Source organism: Anarrhichthys ocellatus, unplaced genomic scaffold (assembly GCF_004355925.1).
Source record: "Anarrhichthys ocellatus isolate YVR2014 unplaced genomic scaffold, GSC_Weel_1.0 scaffold10, whole genome shotgun sequence".
NCBI lineage: Eukaryota > Metazoa > Chordata > Actinopteri > Perciformes > Anarhichadidae > Anarrhichthys > Anarrhichthys ocellatus.
The window spans coordinates 7,392,862-7,416,079 of record NW_022280040.1 but is presented as its reverse complement, the minus strand read 5'-3'; the positions used below and the strand labels follow the sequence as shown (position 1 = coordinate 7,416,079).

At 41.5% G+C, this 23,218-nt stretch overlaps 2 protein-coding genes and 1 long non-coding RNA gene across 19 annotated transcripts in view; 1 reads left to right on the top strand and 2 right to left on the bottom strand.

The window, feature by feature from the left end:
- Positions 1–251: 251 nt before the first annotated feature.
- On the bottom strand, positions 252–4,160 carry LOC116385075 (uncharacterized). The gene is made up of 5 exons (XR_004212842.1): positions 4,073–4,160; positions 3,767–3,820; positions 2,694–2,747; positions 466–532; positions 252–376 (listed from the first exon to the last, which is right to left on the bottom strand). It is a non-coding gene; the product is annotated as an uncharacterized LOC116385075 (long non-coding RNA).
- Positions 4,161–7,728: 3,568 nt separating this feature from the next.
- Positions 7,729–17,763, top strand: kif9 (kinesin family member 9). Its single transcript, XM_031849838.1, has 19 exons — positions 7,729–7,975; positions 9,078–9,249; positions 9,464–9,570; positions 9,677–9,907; positions 10,339–10,422; positions 10,521–10,613; positions 10,855–11,002; positions 11,112–11,176; positions 11,257–11,334; positions 11,507–11,575; positions 11,835–11,939; positions 12,044–12,099; positions 12,211–12,298; positions 12,418–12,542; positions 12,806–13,014; positions 13,199–13,363; positions 13,446–13,516; positions 13,742–13,831; positions 14,159–17,763. The coding sequence occupies exons 1-19, from the start codon at positions 7,880–7,882 to the stop codon at positions 14,237–14,239; spliced, it is 2,133 nt and encodes a 710-aa protein (XP_031705698.1). The 5' UTR covers positions 7,729–7,879; the 3' UTR covers positions 14,240–17,763.
- scrib (scribble planar cell polarity protein) overlaps positions 14,309–23,218 on the bottom strand; it is a 52,044-nt gene continuing 43,134 nt past the window's right edge. For 5 of the 17 annotated variants that reach the window (XM_031849820.1, XM_031849826.1, XM_031849825.1 and 2 more), the window contains 11 exons: positions 22,694–22,744; positions 21,932–22,087; positions 21,371–21,530; positions 21,047–21,266; positions 20,901–20,972; positions 20,628–20,810; positions 19,940–20,080; positions 19,269–19,408; positions 18,954–18,991; positions 18,374–18,448; positions 15,971–16,991 (listed from right to left, as the gene is read on the bottom strand). In XM_031849820.1, the coding sequence (XP_031705680.1) occupies positions 16,788–16,991; positions 18,374–18,448; positions 18,954–18,991; positions 19,269–19,408; positions 19,940–20,080; positions 20,628–20,810; positions 20,901–20,972; positions 21,047–21,266; positions 21,371–21,530; positions 21,932–22,087; positions 22,694–22,744 (1,440 nt within the window). In that variant the 3' untranslated portion in view covers positions 15,971–16,787. Of the gene's footprint in view, positions 16,992–18,373; positions 18,449–18,953; positions 18,992–19,268; positions 19,409–19,939; positions 20,081–20,627; positions 20,811–20,900; positions 20,973–21,046; positions 21,267–21,370; positions 21,531–21,931; positions 22,088–22,693; positions 22,745–23,113 lie in introns of all 17 variants that reach the window. The other 12 variants (XM_031849837.1, XM_031849832.1, XM_031849830.1 and 9 more) reach the window with 11 other exon arrangements.

Below are 23,218 nucleotides of genomic sequence, written 5' to 3'. Positions count from 1 at the left end.
GAAGTGTTGTCTGAATCTTTAAACGTTGAAAACGGGGATTTACTGTATACAGTGTCTTTTTGTGTTGTCTATTTGTAATCTTAAGACCTGTGTTAACCTGCTATCCCTCCCATAACCTCTTACTTAATTGGTGTCCCATTTTGACAAATCGTGGAAAAATGATCAAAAGTTTCAGCTCTTTTTGGAAAAAGTAGACGTTTCAAATGACCTTATAACAAGCATATTAACAAATAAAAACCTTTCTCACACAACAGACTTGAAATGTTTATTTGAAGGAGACAGAAACGCCAACTAAATACTTAAATTGTCATCTCTGATTTAAAACATGTTGCCATCTGTTCAGCCCCTCTGCCGTCTGTCTTCATTTTTGGTTCACCTGAAAAGATATGACTCACATTTAAAGTTAAACAGCTTAACTATTCAACTATCACCACTAACCGTGGTGAGTGATGAATAGTTTCTTACCTCGATCACTTCTCCATCAGTTAAGTCGAGGATTCATCGCTGAAGTACCGATGACAAATGGATGGGGCTGAAGAAAACGAAAACGAACCCATTTCAGGAACTTGCAGTAACTCTTCCAAAATATACGAGCATTCTATATGATAACCAGGTGTCTGAGTTTGCACACAACTCTTATTTTTTTTGCAGATAATTAAAAAGCATTTAGAGACTGCTTTTGAGAGTATTTCATTCTACTTTAGTGAGATGGTTTGTTTTCTGATCGGTTGAATTGTAATGTGCTGTTACTCTCGCCGGCCACAAGGTGGTGCTGCAGCGACTTTAATCCGCTCGGAGTCTGTTCTGGTTCAACAATAGATCTGTAATGGCGGGCTAACCACAGTCTGTAACTCATCTTGATCGTAAATGTGCCTCCTTTCTGCTCAAACACCTGCTTTATAGTGCCCACATCAGTGGAGTCTTGCATAATATGTACTGATATTGACCTAGAATAACATCAAAGTCCAACCGACATATTTGTTAGCAAATGTGAAATCGCTTACGCACACAAAAACAACTGATTAAGTGTTTACTCTGTTATAATACAGTGAAAGATACCCAATAAGATTTACCAGAGGCCAAGATGACGTCTCTAAACTCTTTGTTTTATCCAAACATCAAGCTAATACCCAAAGATATTCAGTTTACTATCACATGTCACAAAGAAAATCTTCACATTTGAGAAACTAAAATTTAAAAATGATTATCAGTGTCGGTAGAGATTCTTTTTCTGTTGACAGATTAATCAACTATACTCGTTTCAGCTCTATTGTAAAGAAACGAGACGAACCTAATAAACTAAAGGGATCGTTGAGAATAATGTCATGTCTGAATCTTTAAACTGAAAGTGGGTATTAGTCCACAGTGTCCAGAAAAATTGTCATTCAAATCTCAGGTGAAAAAGGTCTGTAACCGGGTCAAATTGAATCTATCAAATTTCAGGTTCACACGAAACTACATGTCAACAGAGGCAGCTAAGACATACATGCTTGCTATGGTCGTTTCCCATATCACTTACTGTTTAACAACCTGGTCACAAGCTAGCACCACTACTCTGAAACCACTACAGTCATTGTATTTTACACTCAAAATCCTTGATAAAAAATCTGTTCGTTCTCATCATTGCCCTATACTAAAAAAATAGAACTTGTTTAGTTGGGAGAACATGATTAAATATGTGAATGTCTGTCTGATGTACAACAAGATGTATACATGGCTTGACCTCTCCTCCGCTCAAACAATTTGTGATCACAAGAACAACTGGATATCGGCTCACAAGAGGAGCAGCAAGAGGGGATTGCATTATTCCACTCAGGAAAAGTGCTTTCAGTAAGTCTGCATTTTCTGTACAAGTTGCACTACAATGGAACTCCATCCCAGTGACCATTAGAGAACCACAAACATACAGTTCATTTCAATCTCACTTACAGAAATGGTTAGTTAGTACCCAACTCTGTCAGCACTGGATTGTAACTGTTTCTCTGTCTGTTGTCACCTTTCTGTCTTTCTTTAAACTGCCGGTCGACCGTCAACTACCTGCATGCATGTCTTTTATTGTTGTTTAGCTGTGTCTGAGTGATTTATGTATTTCACATACTCCGTATGCTTTTATGTTTTGTGCGTCTGATGTGGATGTTTTTTAGTGTCTAAACAACAGCATAATACTGTTTTTAGTCCATGTTTCTATTTTAACATAGTTATCCTTCTTTTTATTTGCTTTGTGTGTGCTGACTTTGATAGCGTCTGTGTTGCATGTCTTGTCTGTACTTGGCAATGTATAACAGTTTTATTCTCACTTTTTTCATTGTTTGTGCACGCATTGTTAAGTGTCAATATTGTATAACCTTTTAACTTTAATCTTACATTGTTTTTAGGTTTATTTTGTAAACATCTGCCTTTGGGACTACAGATGAAAAATAGCCTTTTGGCTAACTCTGGCGCTTTTGCAGAAATGTTTTTATTAATGTGCACTGTCCCGTTCAAATAAACCAATAAATAAATTAAATAAAAAGACATTTTGGCCACAGCCTCTTTCTGCACTCTGCCCCAAGTCTACTTATCTGATGAAGATGCAATGCAGATACATTTTGTCAGAGTAGTTAGTCAATTTTTTCGAATGATGACTCACATTTAAAGTTATACAGCTTAAAATAACAAACACTAATCGTGGTGAGTGATGAATAGTTTCTTACCCGGGGCACTTGGACCACTTTTACATCTTTTGCTGTAGTCGGGGAAACATTGGTCTGAAGAAGATTAAAACATTTCAGGAACTTACAGTAATACTGTACAGTAACTCTTCCAAAATATACAAGCATTATATGATAAGGCGTCTCTGAGTTTGCACACAACTCTTATTTTTTTTGCAGATAATCAAAAAAGCATTTAGAGACTGCTTTTGAGAGTATTTCATTCTACTTTAGTGAGATGGTTTGTTTTCTGATCGGTTGAATTGTAATGTGCTGTTACTCTCGCCGGCCACAAGGTGGTGCTGCAGCGACTTTAATCCGCTCGGAGTCTGTTCTGGTTCAACAATAGATCTGTAATGGCGGGCTAACCACAGTCTGTGGGGCCAACTAATAACTCAGCTTTTTACACTGGATGATTCGGTCTGTAGCGTTCACTGTGAAAACTTCAGCGGGAAAAATACCCAAAATCATAACTTTATATTCCCGTTACACACGCAGCCATTTCATCATTTCGGGCAGACAACATGCTTATCTGTTGGGACACAAACAGCTTGAAAATGATCGTTTTGATTATTTCATCTTAATGGTTTGCCCATTGAATGCTATGTGACCGACTCACACAATGAAATTCAAGTTACATTTTTCGACACATTTGTAAGAATCCATTAATTTCTGTATTAAAATCAACATTATTAGGAGACACTTGAGACTTGCTTATGTTGTAATCCTTCATAGCGAACAAAGTCAACATGACATTTTTTCAATGTTGCATTAGCAAACTTTGTTAACGTAGCACTTAACAAAACAAGTAATAAAGTGTTTTACAAGAAGAAAAAAATTGACGTAGACCGATCAAGACATCAGCTTTAAAGTGAAATACATCACCTTACATTTGTTGGTTTTGCCTCAATGGTGAAAAAATAATATATAAAACAATAAAAACAATGTTTTGAAAGTTCAAATGTTTGTGTTTTGCTGCAGTGATGCCATCTGCCTATAATTCGCACCATCACCTAACACTGTATCAGAAGAATTATGCTACTTCAGCTTCTCCTGCTGCCACGTTTTTCACCTACCTGTGATGTATCTGTTCCTGTATTTGCAAGCGGCACCGTGCCTCCTTTAGGCCACTGAAATTAAAATATATACAATAACCTTAAACCAAAGACACAACACTGAGTGTTTGCATAATATCTTTTAGCTTTTTAGTTGTTTTCTGGTTCTGCAAGGTCATTGACACAAGATTTCCAACAAAACAGTAAAATAATCAATAAGCCAGTTTCATAGAGACGACAGCAGTATGATAAATGCTCCATAAAGAATGCAGATGTTCCCTTTTCAGTAAATTTGGGAAAAGCCACCATCGTAACACACTGTCTTACCGAGGCTGTTAGAATGAATCCCACCAAACACAGCAGTGTAAGTCCTCTCATCTTGATCGTAAATGTGCCTCCTTTCTGCTCAAACACCTGCTTTATAGTGCCCGCATCAGTGGAGTCTATTGCATAATACGTGCTGATTTAGGTTAATATCAAAGTCCAACTGGGCATATTTGTTAGCAAATGTGAAATCGCTTACGTACACAAAAACAACTGATTAAGTGTTTACTCTGTTATAATACAGTGAAAGATACCCAATAAGATTTACCAGAGGCCAAGATGACGTCTCTAAATGATTTGTTTTGTCCAAACATCAAGCTAATACCCAAAGATATTCAGATTACTATCACATGTCACAAAGAAAATCTTCACATTTGAGGAGCTAACATTTAAAAAGTGATTATCAGTGTCGGTAGAGATTCTTTTTCTGTTGACAGATTAATCAGCTATACTCGTTTCAGCTCCATTGTAAAGAAACGAGAAGAACCTAATAAACTAAAGGGATCGTTGAGAATAATGTCATGTCTGAATCTTTAAACTGAAAGTGGGTATTAGTCCACAGTGTCCAGAAAAAGACATTTTTGGCCACAGCCTCTTTCTGCACTCTGCCCCAAGTCTACTTATCTGATGAAGATGCAATGCAGATGCATTTTGTCAGAGTAGTTAGTCAATTTTGTCAAATTGGAGATAAATGATTTAAATTGAACTAATCTCTGTAGACCCCAAAGGTTTACTGACCTAAAGACAACCAAATTATGAAATGAAAGGACATTTTCTTGTAATGGTTTTGATAAAATGTTTAATTAAAAGAAGCAGTAGCAGAACGATAGTACGCCTGGTGGTTTCTCATCTTGATCGCTGTTTTTCTCCTTCAGAACTCAAAAGCTGTTTGCATCTGTTGAGTTGAGTCCTGTTGTGCGTGCGTCATCCCTGGAAAAGACAAGAAACGACATTTCAGCTCAACAGCATTATGTAATTATCTTTAGCTAATTACCACCCCCTCTTTTGAAACGTGTATATCGTGAGATTAGAAATTGCATTGCATGCAGATTAAATGCTATTTGACATGCAACATCCAATAATAAATATATACAGGTGCTATTTATGTATTTTGTTTTCCTTGAGTTCTGAACAGTTTCTTACCTGGGTGTCCTCTCCAACAGTAGGTGATGGGAACTCAGGAGCATTGTCATCTGGCAGCTGGGTAGCCTTCCAAAATAATCAGCAACACTTTACAGTGATGTAAGTATGATATATTAATTCATCAAAATGATCTAAAGTTCACATACCTGTACAGTTGGGTCTGCCTTGCGTTTCTCTTCTTTCTGAAATGGAAAAACATTGCACTTCAATAAGAACGCACCGTAAATATTTACCCAAATCCAATGACCCAACAGTGGTTGTTTGCTTGTTCTAAAAGGGGGGGGATCAAACTCTAAGCTTGTGAAATAAGGCTAATGTAATGCATGTATTTCAAGCCTTGGTGTGAGTCAAATTCAACAAATATTAATATAATTGCAAAGAGAGTGAAGAACTTAATACAAAATAAATGTAAAACAAGTTATTTGTAGTAAAAGGACACAGTTGGATAAAGTGAAATGTAGTAACAAACTGTGGGAATCTTCAGTCCAAACATCTCTACAACAGACTAAGTGCCAAACTCAATACTCTTCTTTGAAACTGGTGGATAGATAACACAAGATAAGAAGCACTCCTCATGTCAAGAGAGAGCGCTGAAAAAGTGCCTTTAATCTTCTCTAATGACATCAGATATAAAGAGACATTAGTTTAAATCGGTTTCCTGCTCTGCTAACCTTTTGTTTGAATTGGAGATCAAGTTTCCCCTCAACAAATCAAACTGTCGGAAGCAGGCGAACACATTCCCAAGAATATTTGACACTTTCCATATTTTGACTTCCAAAAACCTCTTGGAGAACAGTGACATCACTTCCTGGCACAAAGACTACCCACCATTGATGTGTTGTTTGTGATGTTAAACGTGTGTTCACTCATCATCGGAAATATACTCCCTGGAAGCCACTGAAAATGAAAATGTAAAATGATTTAGTCCAAGAACACGATAGTGTTTACTTTGTACTCATTTGCCAGATTGTTTGCAAAGGATTGACGTTGGCGTTGGAGGCCTACATGCTGTAGGCCTCTACTGATTAGTTTGATTCTTGAAAAAAAGTTCTAAACTTGTTTTACATCAGAGTAGTATCAATATGAATATTGAAATAGATATGGAAGCAAAGAAATGGCATCATTTGCCTAAATAATGAAATGTATTAGTATTAGAATACTTTACAATGAAAACAATCTGTCAAGTAAAATATTCCAGAGTTTAAGTTTAGTAGTATATCAATTTGAACATTAAATTCTGTGATATTTAAATTTAAATATTGACTATGCAGCAGTAATTGAATTAAACAAATAGGTATTACTTTATTCATAATCTTCAAATATTTGCCACTGTCTTTGCTCCCATACATTTGGGGCATTCCATCCATCCATCCATCCATCCATCCATCCATCCATCTGGGGCATTGTACGTAACATTTCAGCTATCGCAACAAAATGAAAACTAGAGGACATTGGCGGTTAATATTTCACAATCAAAGTCGTTTCCTTTCCAGTATTATCTCCAATCCTACAACACCAGGTCTTGTTGATGCTGCTAAATTTTGAATATCTTTTGGGATCAGACAATCTGGGGATAATCCCCAGATTTTACTCACCGCAGTTGATGCCGTGAGAAATAATCCCAACAAACAGAGCAGTGTGAGGCCTCTCATCTTGAACGTTTAGCCTTCTATCTGCACATACGCCTGCTTAATAGTGTCCATGTCAGTGGGTGGAGTCTGTTCTTGTGTGTTTTGTGCTCCAGCTGAATTACAAAGTCCACCTTTTTTATTTTTACCTTTTTGAGATTTTAGTTATCTATTCATTGACTTTTGATTTCAAACGTATATTTATTGACTTTGGTATATTTGGATTAACAGCCTATATGGTTTTGAGAGGAGGTCCTGTAAGGGACCCCATTGTCAGTCAAAACCTTTCCTACCTCAGACTCGGTGCCAGAACAAATAGTTTTCTTTAGAGATCATATTCGCTGAAAAACAAGTATATTCACACAAGTAATACTAATACAATTGTTTAGATCATTTAGAAAATCACTGTTTATTTTTTTTAAAGAGAGGTAATTGAAAAAAGCTTTTTAATTGACTAATATAATATATTTTTTTACTTGATTTTTAGATTAATAGTTTTTAAATTGCATTATTTAAATCCAAATTAAAGTAATAAGTACATTAAGTCAGTCAGAATAAAACGCATGAATTAATTAATTCATACATTCAAGGTTCAGCTCTGTTGTCATACAATACAGTACTGCATTATGAAATGCAGTTGTGTGTAGTTGTAAGAAACAATTAAAAAGATTAATTTTAGTTTACATTCAGTAATTTACTAAATAAGTCAATTAGCAATTGACGTGTTTAAGAAACATGTAAGCATATATATTGTTAATTGTATATTTAAATATTAGAAAGTTCATAGTCAGGTGGTACAATGCGCGCGGGCTCTGCCACTTTGCGCGCGCTCGCGTTGGTTACCATGACTCTGAATGACACAACCACAGACGGTGAACAGGCAACAGACTGGAGCTGATGGAGCGAGCTGAAGTGACCGATTCTCACCTTAAAAGAACCTCCTCTTTGGAGCAGTTCACGTGGATTTAGTTTAACTATTTGTAGAGTCTGACGCATTTTGACTTGTGTTGTGGTGTCGTCGTGTTCATGACCAAAGGTTATGGAGGCTCACAGCAGCCTGGTCCGAGTGTTCGTCCGGGTCCGACCAACGGCAAACTTCTCCCATGACGTCATTGAATGTCTCCCTGACGGGCAGGTAACAGTAACGCTCCAGTTGTAATACCACCAACGGTCGTTACTTGTGTGGTCATGCTTTTGTCAACTTGTCCACAAATCTAACCATTGTAACTTGTTTATCTTTTTTTTCATGGCAAACAATTTGAAGTGGCATAACACGTGGAGGCACAGGCGCAATTAATTAATTAGATAATTGATGGCTGCATTCCATTTAGCCAACTAGCTATGCGTCTGGTTCCACGGCCCTGATATTACGCATGATTGCTCACTGGGGGCCATTCATAAATGGACTGGTGCCATAGTTAATGGTATTACTTACACCTGTGCTTGTCTTGCGAATGTCTTTACTACTGTTTTACTGAGCATGTTGCTTACCAGTAGAGCTGACAAAGGGAGTAGTCTGAAAATAATTCAACTTTTTATATTGATTTATCTTTTGTTTTTGATAAGGGACAGTGCACATTAATAAAAATATTGCTGTAAATGCGCCAGAGTTAGCTAAGAGGCTATTTTTAATCTTTAGTCCAAAGGCATGTTACAAAGTAAACCTAAAAACAGAATATAAGATTACATTTACAAAGTTATACAGTATTGACCCTTTACAATGCACGCACAAACAATGAAAGACTATTAATATAAGTAGTATCATCATTCAGGAGACTTATACTACATTGTCAAGTACTAACGAGACATGCAACACAGAGGCTCTCAAATTCAACAAACACAAAGCAAACATGAACATTTGCTGGTTATATATTAGCGTATTGGACTGTTGGTTGAGCAAAACAAGCAACTAGAAGACACCACTTTGTTCTGTGGGAATTACTTATGGACATTCATAGACCAAACAATTCATTTAGTCATCAAGAAAGTCAGTTGTCCGGTTTTTTGGGTCTACCTAGTTAAAAGTAATGCAGTTTAATATATCTGCACTGCTATTAATCCTGCCTTCATAAAGATTATGGTTTTCGTTTGTTTACGGCACTTTTACGGTTGTTTTTTCCTTTTATTTATCACCTATTGTGGATAAATTAACATTGAATTATCTCACTGTTCATTGTCCAGGACAATAAATGAATAAATAATAATAATAATTCTGGTATTTGTGTGTTGTCCCTCAGACAGTTAACATCCATCACAGGAAAGACTCCAGGAAGCCCCAGGACACCAGGAAAAATCAGCTGAGCAATCGGTCATTCCGGCTGGAAGGCGTCCTGCAGGGTGTATCCCAGGAGGAGTTGTATGCCCGAGTGTGCCGACAGGTGGTACTGGGAGCACTGGATGGCTATAATGGTATATCCTTTATAAACATAAGCATATTCAACTTAACATCAATGTCAAACCTACCGTGCTGTGGGTTTGTTGTTTTTCTGTCTTTGGTCTCTATCACCACCACTGAAAGGGCCCAAATTCCCCAAATGATATTGATAAGAGTGTCTAGTCTAATTTTGGAGATTTTCATGATTGTATATTCTAAAGCGTATTCTGTTGTGTGTGTGTCTTTCAGGAACTGTGATGTGTTTTGGGCAGACGGGTGCGGGAAAGACCTACACCATGACAGGATCTACAGAATCATACAAGCAGCGTGGCATCATTCCTCGGGCCCTTCAGGAGGTAGCTCGCATCGTGTGAAAATGATTATCTCTGAACACCCTGACGGCTCCATTTAAGTAAATAAGTTTTTTTTTATTTTAAATGAAATCTCTTATATGGTATTCAGGTGTTTCGGGAGGTGGACAAAAGGACTGAGCACGTCTTCTCTGTGCACCTGTCCTACCTGGAGATCTACAACGAGACCCTGGTGGACCTGCTGTCATCGCTGCAAGGCTCACCACGCCCGTCTCCTCGTGGCATGGTGGTGATGGAGGAGCCAGGAAGAGGGGTGTTCATCAGAGGTCTGTCTCTTCATCCTGTCCACAGTGAGGAGGAGGCTCTCAACCTGCTGTTTGAGGTGTGGTCTGATGTTTACAGCTGTAAGAACCTGTTCTATTTGAAGAATTAATTCACCTAAAAATTAAGTAATTATTGGAAGTTTTTATGAACATACGAGCACAGAATTAAGATGTTTAATGCTTCAAACTGTTGTTCCAAAGGTCGAGCATCATCTTTTATTTTCTATACTGTTCCCACAGAGAGCCCTCTGCTCAAGTAGCAGACCACACACACCTTAACCCGCAGGAGAAGATACAAGCAGACATGTGTTAAGAGGATGCAGAATATAATTTGATTTAATTTCAGGTTGTTGTTGTTTTCATTTTTTGCCTATGTAATGTTCTGTAATCAGTTTTAGTTGACTAGGGTGGGAGCAGTGTACTTCCCATGATTTTATGGATGAATGATTTGAAAATGTAACTATGATAAAGCTGTTCTTTCTTTACTCAGGGTGAGTTGAATCACATGATTGGATCACATGCCTTGAACAGGAGCTCCTCCAGGTCCCACTCTATCTTCACTGTGCATATAGAGGTATTCATTATTTAGTTGTTACTGTGATGTTGGTGCTCAAACATGCCTTTTTCCTGCACACGGTTTTAAGTAGGAGAAAATGTCTTTCTTGTTCGCAGTCTCGCTTACGTACTCTCTCTGATGCCAAGTACGTCACCTCCAAGCTGAATCTGGTGGATTTGGCTGGGTCAGAGAGGCTGGGAAAGACTGGGGTGAGTTTGACAATGTTTGACTTATTTATGCTGAAAAGCCATTAAAAGGCCTTTTGCATAAGTGAACTTTAACACTCGTAACACAAGGTTCATAGGGTTATGTCCAGGTGTAATGTTAACATTCTATTTAAAATGTATATTAATATAAAGTCTTGGCTTTCTCATCCTCCAGTCAAAGGGCAATATGTCTTTCTCTATGATTTGACATGTAACATTATCTTTCCCCTTTCTGTTCTTTCAGTCAGAGGGTCAAATGTTCAAGGAAGCGATGTATATCAACAAGTCGTTGTCTTTCCTGGAGCAGGCCATCCGGGCGCTGGCAGACCGTCGCAGAGACCATGTTCCCTTCAGACAGACTAAACTGACTCATGCCCTCAAAGACTCACTGGGTGAGACTGCCACGGCCTTGGGTTTTTAGCAACAGCAATAGCTTGTATTTGGTCATTTGACTGGTACTTTTCTCTGTTGTAAAACTTGTAAAATATACTATTTCTGTAGGGGGGAACTGCAACACGGTGCTTGTGGCCAACATCTATGGTGAGGCTGCACACATAGAAGAAACAGTAAGTAATGGAAAAGCGGTCTCTTTCTTACTGCCCGTGGTCGTCTTTGAGCTCTGGAAGATAATCAATATTCTTTGCAGCTCTCTACTTTGCGTTTTGCGAGCAGAATGAAGTGCGTCCGGACAAACCCTGCTGTGAATGAACACCGCGATCCAGCAGTGAGTTTTCCATCCTGCAGTAATAACACACATAATATAACACAAAAAGTACTCTGGGAGTTCATACATGGGTACAAATGTGTATTACTTTTGTTTACAGTCTGTTCTCTGATGACTGACGGAGATGAGAACACAATGCAGAGTGATTCATGAAATGTACTGTTGTGATTAGGCACAGATCAAGAAACTTGAGAAGGATGTGCAAATGCTGAAAGAGGAACTGTCCATCTACAATATATTGGTGAGTAGAAAATGTTATAAATATATTTCATTATAATATGTAATGTGTAGTCTATTGTCTGATATCGCTGATCTGCACATCATTTACACCATGTCACTCATCTTTCATTATTCAGTAGTAAATGACCTAAATACTATAATTAATTTGACCTGTATTCAAGTATGTAACTCACATGGTATGTTTCAGTACCAGGCAGTGCTTTCTAATGTTTATTTTAACTTTAAAAACATTTAAATGCCCATTTTTCCCCCTCCACCAGGCAAAGCGACCAAGCATCACGTACGAGCCGTTGTCTGAAGCCCAGCTTGCGGAGATCCACAGCCAGGTTCAGCGGTACCTAGAGGGTAACCTGGAGGAAATCAGTGTGAGAAAACACGCAGCTATAATACTTACTCAGCCATTAAAAATCAGGCCTAAAATTCAACTTTTTAAAGGCCTTAAATGTCTCTCCATGACACCTAATTACAGATTGTAAGCATCAGGCAGGTCCAAGCAGTGTTCGCTCAGTTCAAGCTTGCTGTGCAGTGAGTAGCATCTACCTTTTGGAATCTTCAACCTCCATATGCAGTGTAAAATTGGAACACGGCTTTATTTGTAAATGGTGAACAATTCTGCATCTTTATGTATGTGAGCAGGAAACAGGGGCAGAAGGTGAAGGCTCAGCTATGCCAGACCTACAACGTGGTGGCGAAAGACCAAAGTGCTAACACAGCTGCCTTCAAGGTCGGTCTACATCTGATTCAACGCATCTCGTGGAAATTAGTAGTTGTCCTTCTGACGGCCTGTTTAGTGAAGAGTTGTGATTGTGCTTTGATTAGATGTTGCTCTGTAAACTCTTTTAGGAGATGGACAGCAGAGGCAGCACTGACGATGTGAAGGTCGGCAGCTTTGAGGCGTCTAATCAATCACTGAAAAACAACGAGCACCAGAGTTCAACCATAACTAAAAAGTCTAAGGACAAACAGAGGTTGGTAAACAGTGAACATCTTATTAGCTACAAGTAGTAGCCACACAGCTAACTAACAGACTCCATGGCAACATTACGTTTCTTATTTGCATCACACAAAAGCATTTTTGGAACTAGTTTAAACTTTGAGCGTGACCATCTTCCAAATAGAAGTAAGACAAATTAATAATAATAATTATAGGTGTGATAATATAATAAAAATTGATTGAGCACAGTGTTATTTTAGAGCCCTTGCCCCTGAATAGTTTGCCGTCTCTTCCCAGTTCTACTCCATCCAAAGCAGAAGCCTTTGAGGATTTCAAGGTGGGACCAGGCAGCAAGATCAACCGCATCCTGAAGGAGAACAAGGCCGTGCTACTGGAACGCCACAGTCTTCTTCGACAGCTAACTGAGGAGGTCAACGCTGTCAAGAGAGAGATCGACTGCACCACAGCCTCTATACAGCAGCAGCAGGAGACGAGAGGAGGCCAAGGTACCATCATGAGGATATTTATGAAAAGTGGGAGATGCTTTGATTTTTGCTTTGCTGTTCTCAATGGAAGCTCGTCTTTACCAATATTGGTATTTCATATTTCTTAAGAAGTGGAATATCATACTATATTATTGACATTTTAGGCATTTTTTTTAAAGATGTTTTCATTTGTTTTTGTATGAAGGTCAGTATTTGGTGCTGGAGGAGCCGCCAGATGCCACTTCATTGATGCAGCTTCGAGAGCTAAAGGGTCTGTACCGGCAGAGATACGAGGTGCTGCGTGACATCAAGGCAGAGGTCAACTACTGTCAACACCTTGTGGATCAGTGCAAGGTGCACCTGCTCTCTGGTCAGTTCTCCAAACATCTTGTATCTTCTTCTTCCCTGAGACAGCTCATCAGAAAATAATGAATTGCTCAATTATGTCCCAGAATTTGAGAACTGGTATGAGAAGTCTTTCCCGGTACCCGAGGAGAGAACTAAGGATAAAACCCTCGAACAAGTGAGTCTGCCTCATATTTACAACAGTGCATCTCTCATGTAGAAAATAATGCTATTGTGTAGTTTTCTATAAGCAAACTTTCACACAAATTATAGAAGTAAAGGTCCATGACTCATTTATAGAAGTCCCACTCAGTGTGCAGGCAATCATTTCAGTTTGATGTGTTTCGGGCAGAGCTGTGAAGTAACTTTGGCAAGGAGTTACCTGCTTCCTTTCTGTCCTCAGGGCGAAGATAGCCAGCGGCCGTGTGAGCTTCTTCCTGACGACTGCAGCTCCGAGTCGTTCCACAACGCCCGCTACAGAATGCTGAAACGGGTGAGTCCTCTTTATTCTGGTTAACATCTAATGGACGACTGCTCAGTTCATCAAATAACATGAAGTGAATGGTGGTAAAGGTGTTTTTCTCCACAAAGAATCATGTGAAGGCACCACTTAAAATATGTTTATTAGAGATGTGCTCCGAAGTTTCTCACAAAGAAGTTATTCAGCAAGAAAAATGACTAATCGAGTGTTGAGGTGGCAGCCATAGTTTGGTCACGTCAACTCACCAATCACTTCTGCTATTGCCAGGAAAATAGTAGAGATGCATCAACAATCGTTGGCAAAGAAAAGGAAACCTTTTTGATTCTTCTGTCTCTCCAGAGAAATACTCGGGCGCTGTCCTTTACTCCGGTGCAGAGGAACTCGTCTGGACAGAGAAGACTTCCTCATATTCTCTGTTAGCTGAGTGAACTACAGTGTTCATGTGATCTGTTCATTGTGGATTAGTCAAGCACAAAAGACAATACCCAATAAATCAGCTTCTTAAATGAAAAGTAAAATTTATTATTCCTGAACCACAAAATAGACTTCTTTGGTTGTACAAATTCACTAGTTACAGTCTTGTATGAGCTCTACCCCTTAACCCTAGGACTTCTGACCCTTTCCCTCCGACATATTTGCAAGTAAATTCCCCCAAAGAGAACTCGAGACGAAAGAATAAACTTAAACACTGCATGAATAATGTAGTGAAACCCATCTGGAAAAAGGAGATTTACCTAGTGTAAGTTTAAAAAAAAAAAAGGAGATATCAGCCATTGTGAATGTAATCAAACAAACTGAATTTCAGTCAGTGAGAACATGGAAAGCTATCATTAGAAGACCTTACATTAAATTAACACAAATGCTACTATCCTGTGATTCTGTGAAAATACCCAAATACATAAACCGACAGTATGTTAAGCAATGAATTGAATGAGAATGTCTTGAGAGGGATTTCTCATTGGTTCAGCCTCTCCCATTAACAAACCAATATACACGCAGAGAGCATCCCAATACTAAGCCGGTCCAAACGGATGAGTCAGCAGTCCAGACACTCGCTTGGTCTCGGTTCAAGACTGGCTCAGTTTCAAACCCAAAGTTTGCTTTCCTTTCGGTATTTGTACAATATTCACACAATAATAAATGATTTTTTCAGTGTCAGATTTAAATAAAACATCTGCTACCTTCACGTCACTCTGGATCACCTCCAGATAATTCAAGGATAGAATGATTCACATTGATAATACCCTTAACATGTCAGGGTGAGTACCGTCAATTATAAAATATTACTAAAAATGTGTTTCCAAACTTTGATATTGTGATCCGTTTCTAAGCTGCAGCCTCCAGCGTACACATTCTCTAACAAAGATACTTTGTCCAAGCAATCTAGTTTGTAGATATGCTTCTCTTTAAACACGTCTGTTGTGAGTGTGCACATAAAGTGATATTCATTAGTTTAAAAGGTAAATTCAGATTAGCATCAGTCGTGCCCAAAAGGACCGGAGGGGTTAAAATAGGACTTCAATTTGAATAAAACAATAAATTATTTAAGATACGCAGTGCAAAAAAAGATATGTACGTTTTTTTTTTTTTTCGTTTTTTTTTAAAAGCTCCACATTTTGTGACTGTGAAGGTAGCAGGATGTTCCCTCCTCATTAATATTTACACAAACCCCTGACCTCTTTTCACTGAAAGCCTAAAAATATCATTCAAGAAGTTAGTATAGCTATGACCCATTTCTTTTCTCTTCCAGTATGTGGTTCTTTTTTTAACAGCAAAATCATTGGAGGTGCGAAAAATAAACTAAACTTCAGTCACCTCCTTTTAAAAAATAGCTCAGCTTCTACTTGATAAACTTGTGTACAACAACTAAAAAGAGATATTTAAGTAGCAATCCTAGCTAACCACACTAGCTCTCATCCACAGACTGGCACGCAGGATATAAGTGAGTGTGTGGTGACTATCAGCGCCGTAGTCTCTGCAGTGGTTATATATGGGAGAGTAAACCTCGCTCTACTGACACTTTGTAGTGCTTAGTGACTCTGCTCCTCCTGTGGTCCGCAGCGCATCTAAATGTGTGTCTTCGGCTTTCTCCTCTCGGTGGGAGGTGTTACGTGGGCACGGCCGTCTCCAGGCTGCGGCGGCCCTGCCTCAGTTTGCGCTTGTTGCTGTACAGAGCCATCTCCTCCAGGGCTGAGGTGGCAGGCGGCGGGCTGGGCGCCTCGACCTCGGGGCTGCCAGCGGGCACTAAACAACAACAACAAAACATTTAAGTCAAGCTGCTGCTGTCTATCCACTGTTTACATAAAAGTCACTCCACATGGGTCGCTGTGGAGAGGAAGAAAGATGAAGGCAACTGGACGGATCCCTTAAACCTGCGAGAGAAGCCCCACGTTCACAGCAGCAGGAAACAGGAATAATCAGTGACGGCATGTTTAAACCAGACAACTACAGTTTAAGATAGTTCTAGTCAGAGTAAAACCTAAAGTAACAAACTATCCCCTAGAAGTAGAAATAAATCACTTTCTACCACTGACTTATTTGCACTGCAAGGAAAAGTTTACCTTCCACAGGTGTAATTGATCAAAATAATTGGGGTCCCATTCTATTTAGTCAATATATAATTATACTTGTGTTCACCCTGCAGTGACATGTTAAAGCTGCTGCAGTTATTCTCAGTTTTACAGGAACCCATGTCCCACTGACCTGGGTTCATGTAAACTGACTGACTGATCGATACATAATCACTAGTTTCAGTTAACACTGAAAACAAACTCATGCACAGTCGGGTTCATGGTTAGTGTGACATCACTACTTTAGAAAGCAAATATGTCCCAACATTAGTTGCTGCTTCATACAGCAGCAGCAGGTGAAGCCCATCTGAACACCTGAACCCAGTTATGCCACACAGCTAGCAGGTTAGAGAATAAATGCACACACATGCACACAGGATCCTACCAATAGGAGCTGCTTATCCCAGGTAGTCACCTGAATCAAAGGGGGTAGAACAAATTGAGGTAATGAATGAGTTACTTATTGTCCACACAGTTTTCTCACTCGTCCCTTTCTCAAAGCCCGTTTTTAGAACTATTTGAAGTACCGCACAGCTCCAGTTCTCACCTGGGTTGCTGGAGCCGTCGTCGATGAACTGCAGGTCATCACCTGCTTCTGGGGTCTGGAAGAGAAGAAGAGCCAGTGAGTAACTGAGTGGGAGTGGGGGGCACAGTAACCTCTGTCCCAGGGGAAGCCATCACCATGTCAGAGAGAGAGAGAGAGAGAGAGAGAGAGAGTGTGCCAGCCGCTCACTGCCGGTTTAGCAGACAGCTCTGAAGCTCCCAATCTGTCAGAGACACAAAAGCCAGCGTGCCTCTACTGGACTACTCCCCAGGAGAGATTAGCATGTTAAAGGACAGGGAGGTTATCTTAGGTCCTCGGTTCCGGGGTTTGTTGCGTAGGCACATCCACAGAGAGACAGAACAGCACCAACAAGAGTCACATTGGAAAAGCAAGCAGCATGTTAAGTTGTCTTTGTGTTGATGCTCTAATAAACCAACCATCACGTTTTCCTCTTATTATTAGCCGTTTATTCTACTTAGGATCGGTTAAGGGAGCACTACGACCTGCAAGCTATTTACATGTTATCTTACAGGACACTCACAATGTCGATTTATTAGTTGGAATTAAGAGAAATAGTTTGATGCATGAATACTCGTTTAAAGCTACAAGTCTTTATGTAGTTTCTCTCCCATGAATTCTTTTAAAATGTTTGCATTGATGAGATTTGGATCACGGGGATATGTTCCGCTGTCACGTGACACACACACACACCTCTGATGTTTATAGAAATCAACACAGACCCTTTAAATACTACTTTGTCAGTCCATATGCAGGAAACATTACACAAACACTCACAAAACAGCGATATCAATTAAATTACATCCACCAAAGAGAGAATACGCACAAAACAAAGTCACTGCTCAACAACCAAACTACACAAGATCCCACACTCAGGAGCACAGACTGACAGTGACACACAACACCAGATACTTGACCCCCAAAAATAAAAGACCACGTCCAAACTAGCTCACTCCCGCACTACTCCAAGAGTCCCGTGACTCCTCTGCCTGATATGCGACCCATGCGTGGAACCAGACAGCTGATGGAAGTGAATGTGAGAGTGGATGAGATGCAGAGTCTGTGGCCATTTCCCCCCGGAACCAATGCTGGTTAGTGGGATCAAACACGTGTCTGCATCCCTGCAGCTGGTGAGTGTTAATGTCTGTGATTGGTTAGTGAGCTGATAGACGGGTGTTTCGATGCTCTTACATTTGTGAGTGGTAAGTGGGAGACCAGGAAGAGAGGAGGGAGTGATTTGGTGTCATTTATGTAGAGTAAATCTCTCCTCTTTGTGAAAGTGAGAGTTAGTGAGCCAATCGCTATAGTGCAGAGCAGGAGGTGCTCAATCATGGAGTCAAAACCTAGACTTCACACTGATGCCTCTCGATTAACAGAAACTAGAGCGGAGAGGGAGGGAACTCAGCATGCAGCCAATAATACCTGGATGTCGTATACGGGTTTGGAAGAAGGAATGGCAGCAAACTGTCGGTAGTCAAACTTCTTTGACGACAGGGACTAGAAGGATAGCAAAAGGGAATGAGCAGAGGTTGAGGGAGAGGTAGAAGAGGAAAACAATGACAGGAGGGGGGGGTAAAATATAAACAGGAGAGGAATCAGAGAAAGGGATGAGGAAATAGAAATAGGAGAGGTAGGAGGCAGAGAGGCTAATGGGTGATTCAAACAGCCAGCTGTGGCAAATGATGGAGAGCTGTGTGTGTTTTCAGCCCTGATTGGCTCAAGTGACAATGAGCAAGATGGTGGATTAATGCCAATGTGTTTTGAAACAAAATCTACTTTTTTTCCCCGTTTCCAGCTTGTAAACCAGCAAGCTTATTCGTTGCCTTTCTCAAAAAAAGCTGCAAAGAGAGTGTTACAGCTTTCTTCTCATAATTGATGATTGCAGCGCTCTAAGTCAAAGGATACAGTGAAGCGTCCACACTGACGCACACAAAGGCCCGTCGCAAAAATCTGTCAAAAACAAAATGGGAATGAAGAAAGAGGAAAAAGGTTCAGCACTCACCAGCCGTCCCGGAGAGGTTACTCCTCGAGGACTGAGCTCTGTCAGAGGGAAACAGGAAGTGTGAAGTTAGAACACAAAGGGAAGGGACAAAACAACACGCTTTAGATTACATTTGCTGGAGAGGAAAATATCCATTTTTAAAAATATCTGAGTAAACAGGGCCTAAATCAATCTGTGGGAATATCCAGGAGCCCACCTAAAAAGCTTTAAAAGGTACTATATTAAGAAATTCAGAAACGGGTGGTGGTGGTTTTCTGTGTAAAAACAATTAAGTACAGGAGATGCTTGTCATCTGAACAGGACTCAGCTTCTTACCTTCCATAGGCGTGGGAGAGGGTGTGGGGGCGGGCGACGGCGACTCCGTCAGCTGGTCCATTGTGCCGCGCTTCTTTCCGTCGCGAGACTTGGCGATGACCATCTGTGCTTTCAGTGCATCTTGCTCGAGAGACTTCATTCTACAAGAGGAACAACCACCATCAGATACGTGATCGTAGAAAATACAGAGACAACGGCTGACAGAGGCGCACACACACCGCTACAGGTGGGTGTCGTGTCAATCACCACTAATGTTGGGTGCTCCTTGTCCTGGTCTGCTGTCACTAACAACCAGTTTAATTTAATTGCACAAAAAGAAGGGAGGCATTCCAGGAAAAGGACGGCCCACTGCTGGTAGGCTTACCCTCAATTTACAGATAGCTTGCAAACTTACTGCGGGATGTTTGTTAGTACAAATAATAGTATGAAAATCAAGAGAACAGCAAGGCACAAATGAAAAGAGTGCTGCAGAGAATAGAGAGAGGGGGAACCAGAGGAAGCAAAGACGTGCAGAAGCAAGACGGCACTGGAAAGGCAGCGGAAGCACTGGCAGTGTTGCTGCGAGTGCTTGCTCGGACCTTTCCGAAACCCGGACTCTAGCAAAATACACCCAACGCCAAAGCACCCCAGCACACCCCCACGATGCCGTGCGTCTGGCCCTGGTGGCAGACCTGAGCTGGGAGGCTGCTGCAGAGGAGGAGGAGGAGGAAGAGGTGGGGGGCTCGGCCTGAGACGCCCTCACTCTGGCCCGGTAGAGCCTCTTAGCCAGGTCCTGCTCATACTGCCTAACATCCTCCTCTAGGCCACAGGGCCTGGGCCCCGCGAGGCCAGGGAGAGGGTGAGGGTGACGCACAGGAGGAGGGGACAGGACGACAAGTGCACCAGGATGAAGGAGGAATGTGAGGAGGAGGCGAGGAAGGATAGAAAGGCATACGGACAGAGAAGAGAAGAAAACCAAAGAATGGAAGGTAAAACACTGACACGTTGAGAAGAATAACATATTTACAGGACATGACAAAAGTAGGAGGAGGCAGACTAACCACACACAGAACAAACTGAACTTGTATTCACTAATTAACATACCATGTATGTGAGCGTGGCGCTTGGTATTTACATTTATTTAAGTGTTATTTCTGTTTCTTCCATCGTGGCAGTAAAGGTTTGTCTCACATGAACAGTCATGTGCAGCTAAAAGAAAACAAACCTTCCCGCTTCCGACTCCCGCTATTTCCAAATGAATGCACAGCGGAAATGTGTAAACCCACTGTGGTGTAATAAAGCTGTGAATTCTAGTTATCAACAAGCAAGGACAAGTGAAGTAAAAGCTTAAAAAGAGACCCCGTCAGCCGTTGTATTTACCGTGCTGCCCTCCACATGGCTCTCTTCTCAGCCTCCAGAGCTCGTTTCTCAGCGGGGGACAGGTCCTTGTCGGGGGCCACAGACAGCTCGGGGCTCTGCATGCGGAGCCTCTCCTGGTGTCGGCGCTCTGCTTTGGCCGTGCGGATGGGAGCCGCCGAGTCTGCGGAGTACGCCGGGATCAGACTGACGAGACACACAAGTGGCAGTGATGACTACAGTGACAAAAACATCAGCGATGGGACAATCAAAGATGCTGCGTACAAATGGAATTACCCGGTCATGGAGTTGGGCCTGTCCTCCAGTGAATTCCTCTGAGACTCTCCCTTACCGTCAACAGACGAAGGCCTGCATACAAAAACAGATATTAGCTGAAGAAATAAAGAAAATGTCTAAAGCATTAATGTTTTGTGATTTCTCACCCCGAGCTGCCGCCGTAGCTCGGTGGCGTGGCGTTGTAGCTCGGCGGCGTGGCGCAGTGCTGCGACGGGCTGTTTACTGGCTCCACGTTGTACTCTACTCCATCCAGCAACACTTTGCCGGTTGCCTTCATCTGCGCCACCTGCTTAGCCAGGTCCTCTTCGTCGTCATCCTCGTCCTCATCCAGCAGGTACTCCCGCGCCCGTTGCTCAAACTTCCTCTCTGAGACGAGATGAACGCACACAGAGGGGTGTAAAACTTCAATGGCAGGTTTGCCGGGTAGCTATTGGCAAAGAGATGCTCGAGGAGAAACGATGGAAACAAACCTTCTTCCTCCCTCATTTTCTTGAGGTCATCTTCTCCAACAAGAGACACACGAGGTTTGGGTTTCTCTGGAGTCTGCTGCTTCACGTCGATCTCAAAGTACTTCTGTCTGTCCCTGAAGGAGCGCTGCTCTGGGCTGGATTTACCACCAGGAGAAGGACTCTGTAGGGTGACAAGAAAAATCAAGGACAGAATACAAAACTATGAACATTATAATTGATAGCACCTGAAGCACCTGCAATATTTACAAATGACTAAAACAGCTGAATAAAATGAGCTATAAAAGAAGTTTCATTGCTATTTGCATTGTTGCAGAGCCATTTCCGAAGGGGCAGAGGATTTCACAAGAGATGCCAGAGGAGAGAAGTATCACAGACCAAGAAGAAAGCAACAAATGATCCATTTAAAACAGAACCCAGCACCACCAGCTGATTTAAGATCAATTAACTGGGAGTCACGGCTGTCTCCCAGTGTCCGGGAACAGAGACACCACCACCGATCAAGCCAAGCACACCCGGACAGAGAACGGGGCTGCTGTAGACGTGGCGGAGGCGGTTGGGTACCTGCAGGTCCCAGGACGGCCTGGAGAAGCGAGGCACTGCTGCCAGGCTCATGTACTCCCGATGGTCAGGCGAGAGGACGGCCCTGCTGGCCAGACCCTTACCAGCCTCCTCCTGACCGTCTACGTCATCATCAAACACCTCGTTGTTCAACTCAGGCTGAAAAGGCCACAAAGGTCGTCACCAGACAGACTACGATGACTCGGTATGCAACTACAGTGAGCTTAGACCACATCTAGACATAATGCTGACATGAAATAACGTATTGACCCAATTATAAGACGGCTTCTTTTCCGACCTCCATTTTAGGAAAAAGACTTTCTGAAGATATAAAATAATGTCAGACTAGTTTTCCGGAGATACAGTGATAGAAGATGCTTCATGAATGAGGACTCTTCTCCTTAAACTGTCTGGATCTCTTCTTCATGACATCAGGCTCTTTAAACTCTTTTTCACTGAATTTATTTCCTCCAGCAAAACATTTTACACAAGCTGTCAGAAAGTCCTGCAGGTTGAAATGGTTTCCTAAAAACCTTTGGAGTAGACTTTAAAACATAAACAAAGAAGTGTGTGTGGTTAGCTCCACATTCAGCACCAATATTGCCTCATACTCGTGTGATTGTGCCCTCTTTTAAACACACAAATCTAGTCCTTAAATATAATACTACCTCCACTTTTTACTGTAAAATATCATGTATATTCTGTCCATTACGGTAAAACAGACCGCTGTGCTTTTAATATTTTTGGGTCAATTTGTTCACTCACCTCTGGAGACGGTTGCTTTGGGTGAAAATTGTTCCTCACACCATACAGGTCCTGTTGGGCACATCAGGATGTTAGTATGTAAAGTCAGACGGAGGACAAAGACGGAGAGACAGAGCAGGCAGACGGATTAGCAGCGGGGACATAATATATATATAAAGAAGTGGGACTGGATATTAGTACACGAGCGACACACGGATGAAGACTCAACACCAGTATGACAGATGATGGCACTGGAGTACAAAAACCCACGATGATCGCATTCCACACGTCACAGCACGTCACAGGCCCCCCCGACACAGCGCAGGCTCCTCATAGGACAGCCTGCTCCAGTCAGGAGGGACGAGGGGGGGGAGACCAACCAATCAGCACAGCATGCTTTTGTAGTTGTGACCCGGTGTGAGTCCGGGCAGCACGGCCTACCTGCGGCGGCTCCAGCACTGCCAGTGAGCGAGGCACGGCGGCAAACGCCTTGTATGCCTGCTTGACATTCATGGGGAACTCGTCGGGCGAGGTGGGGGGGGGGGG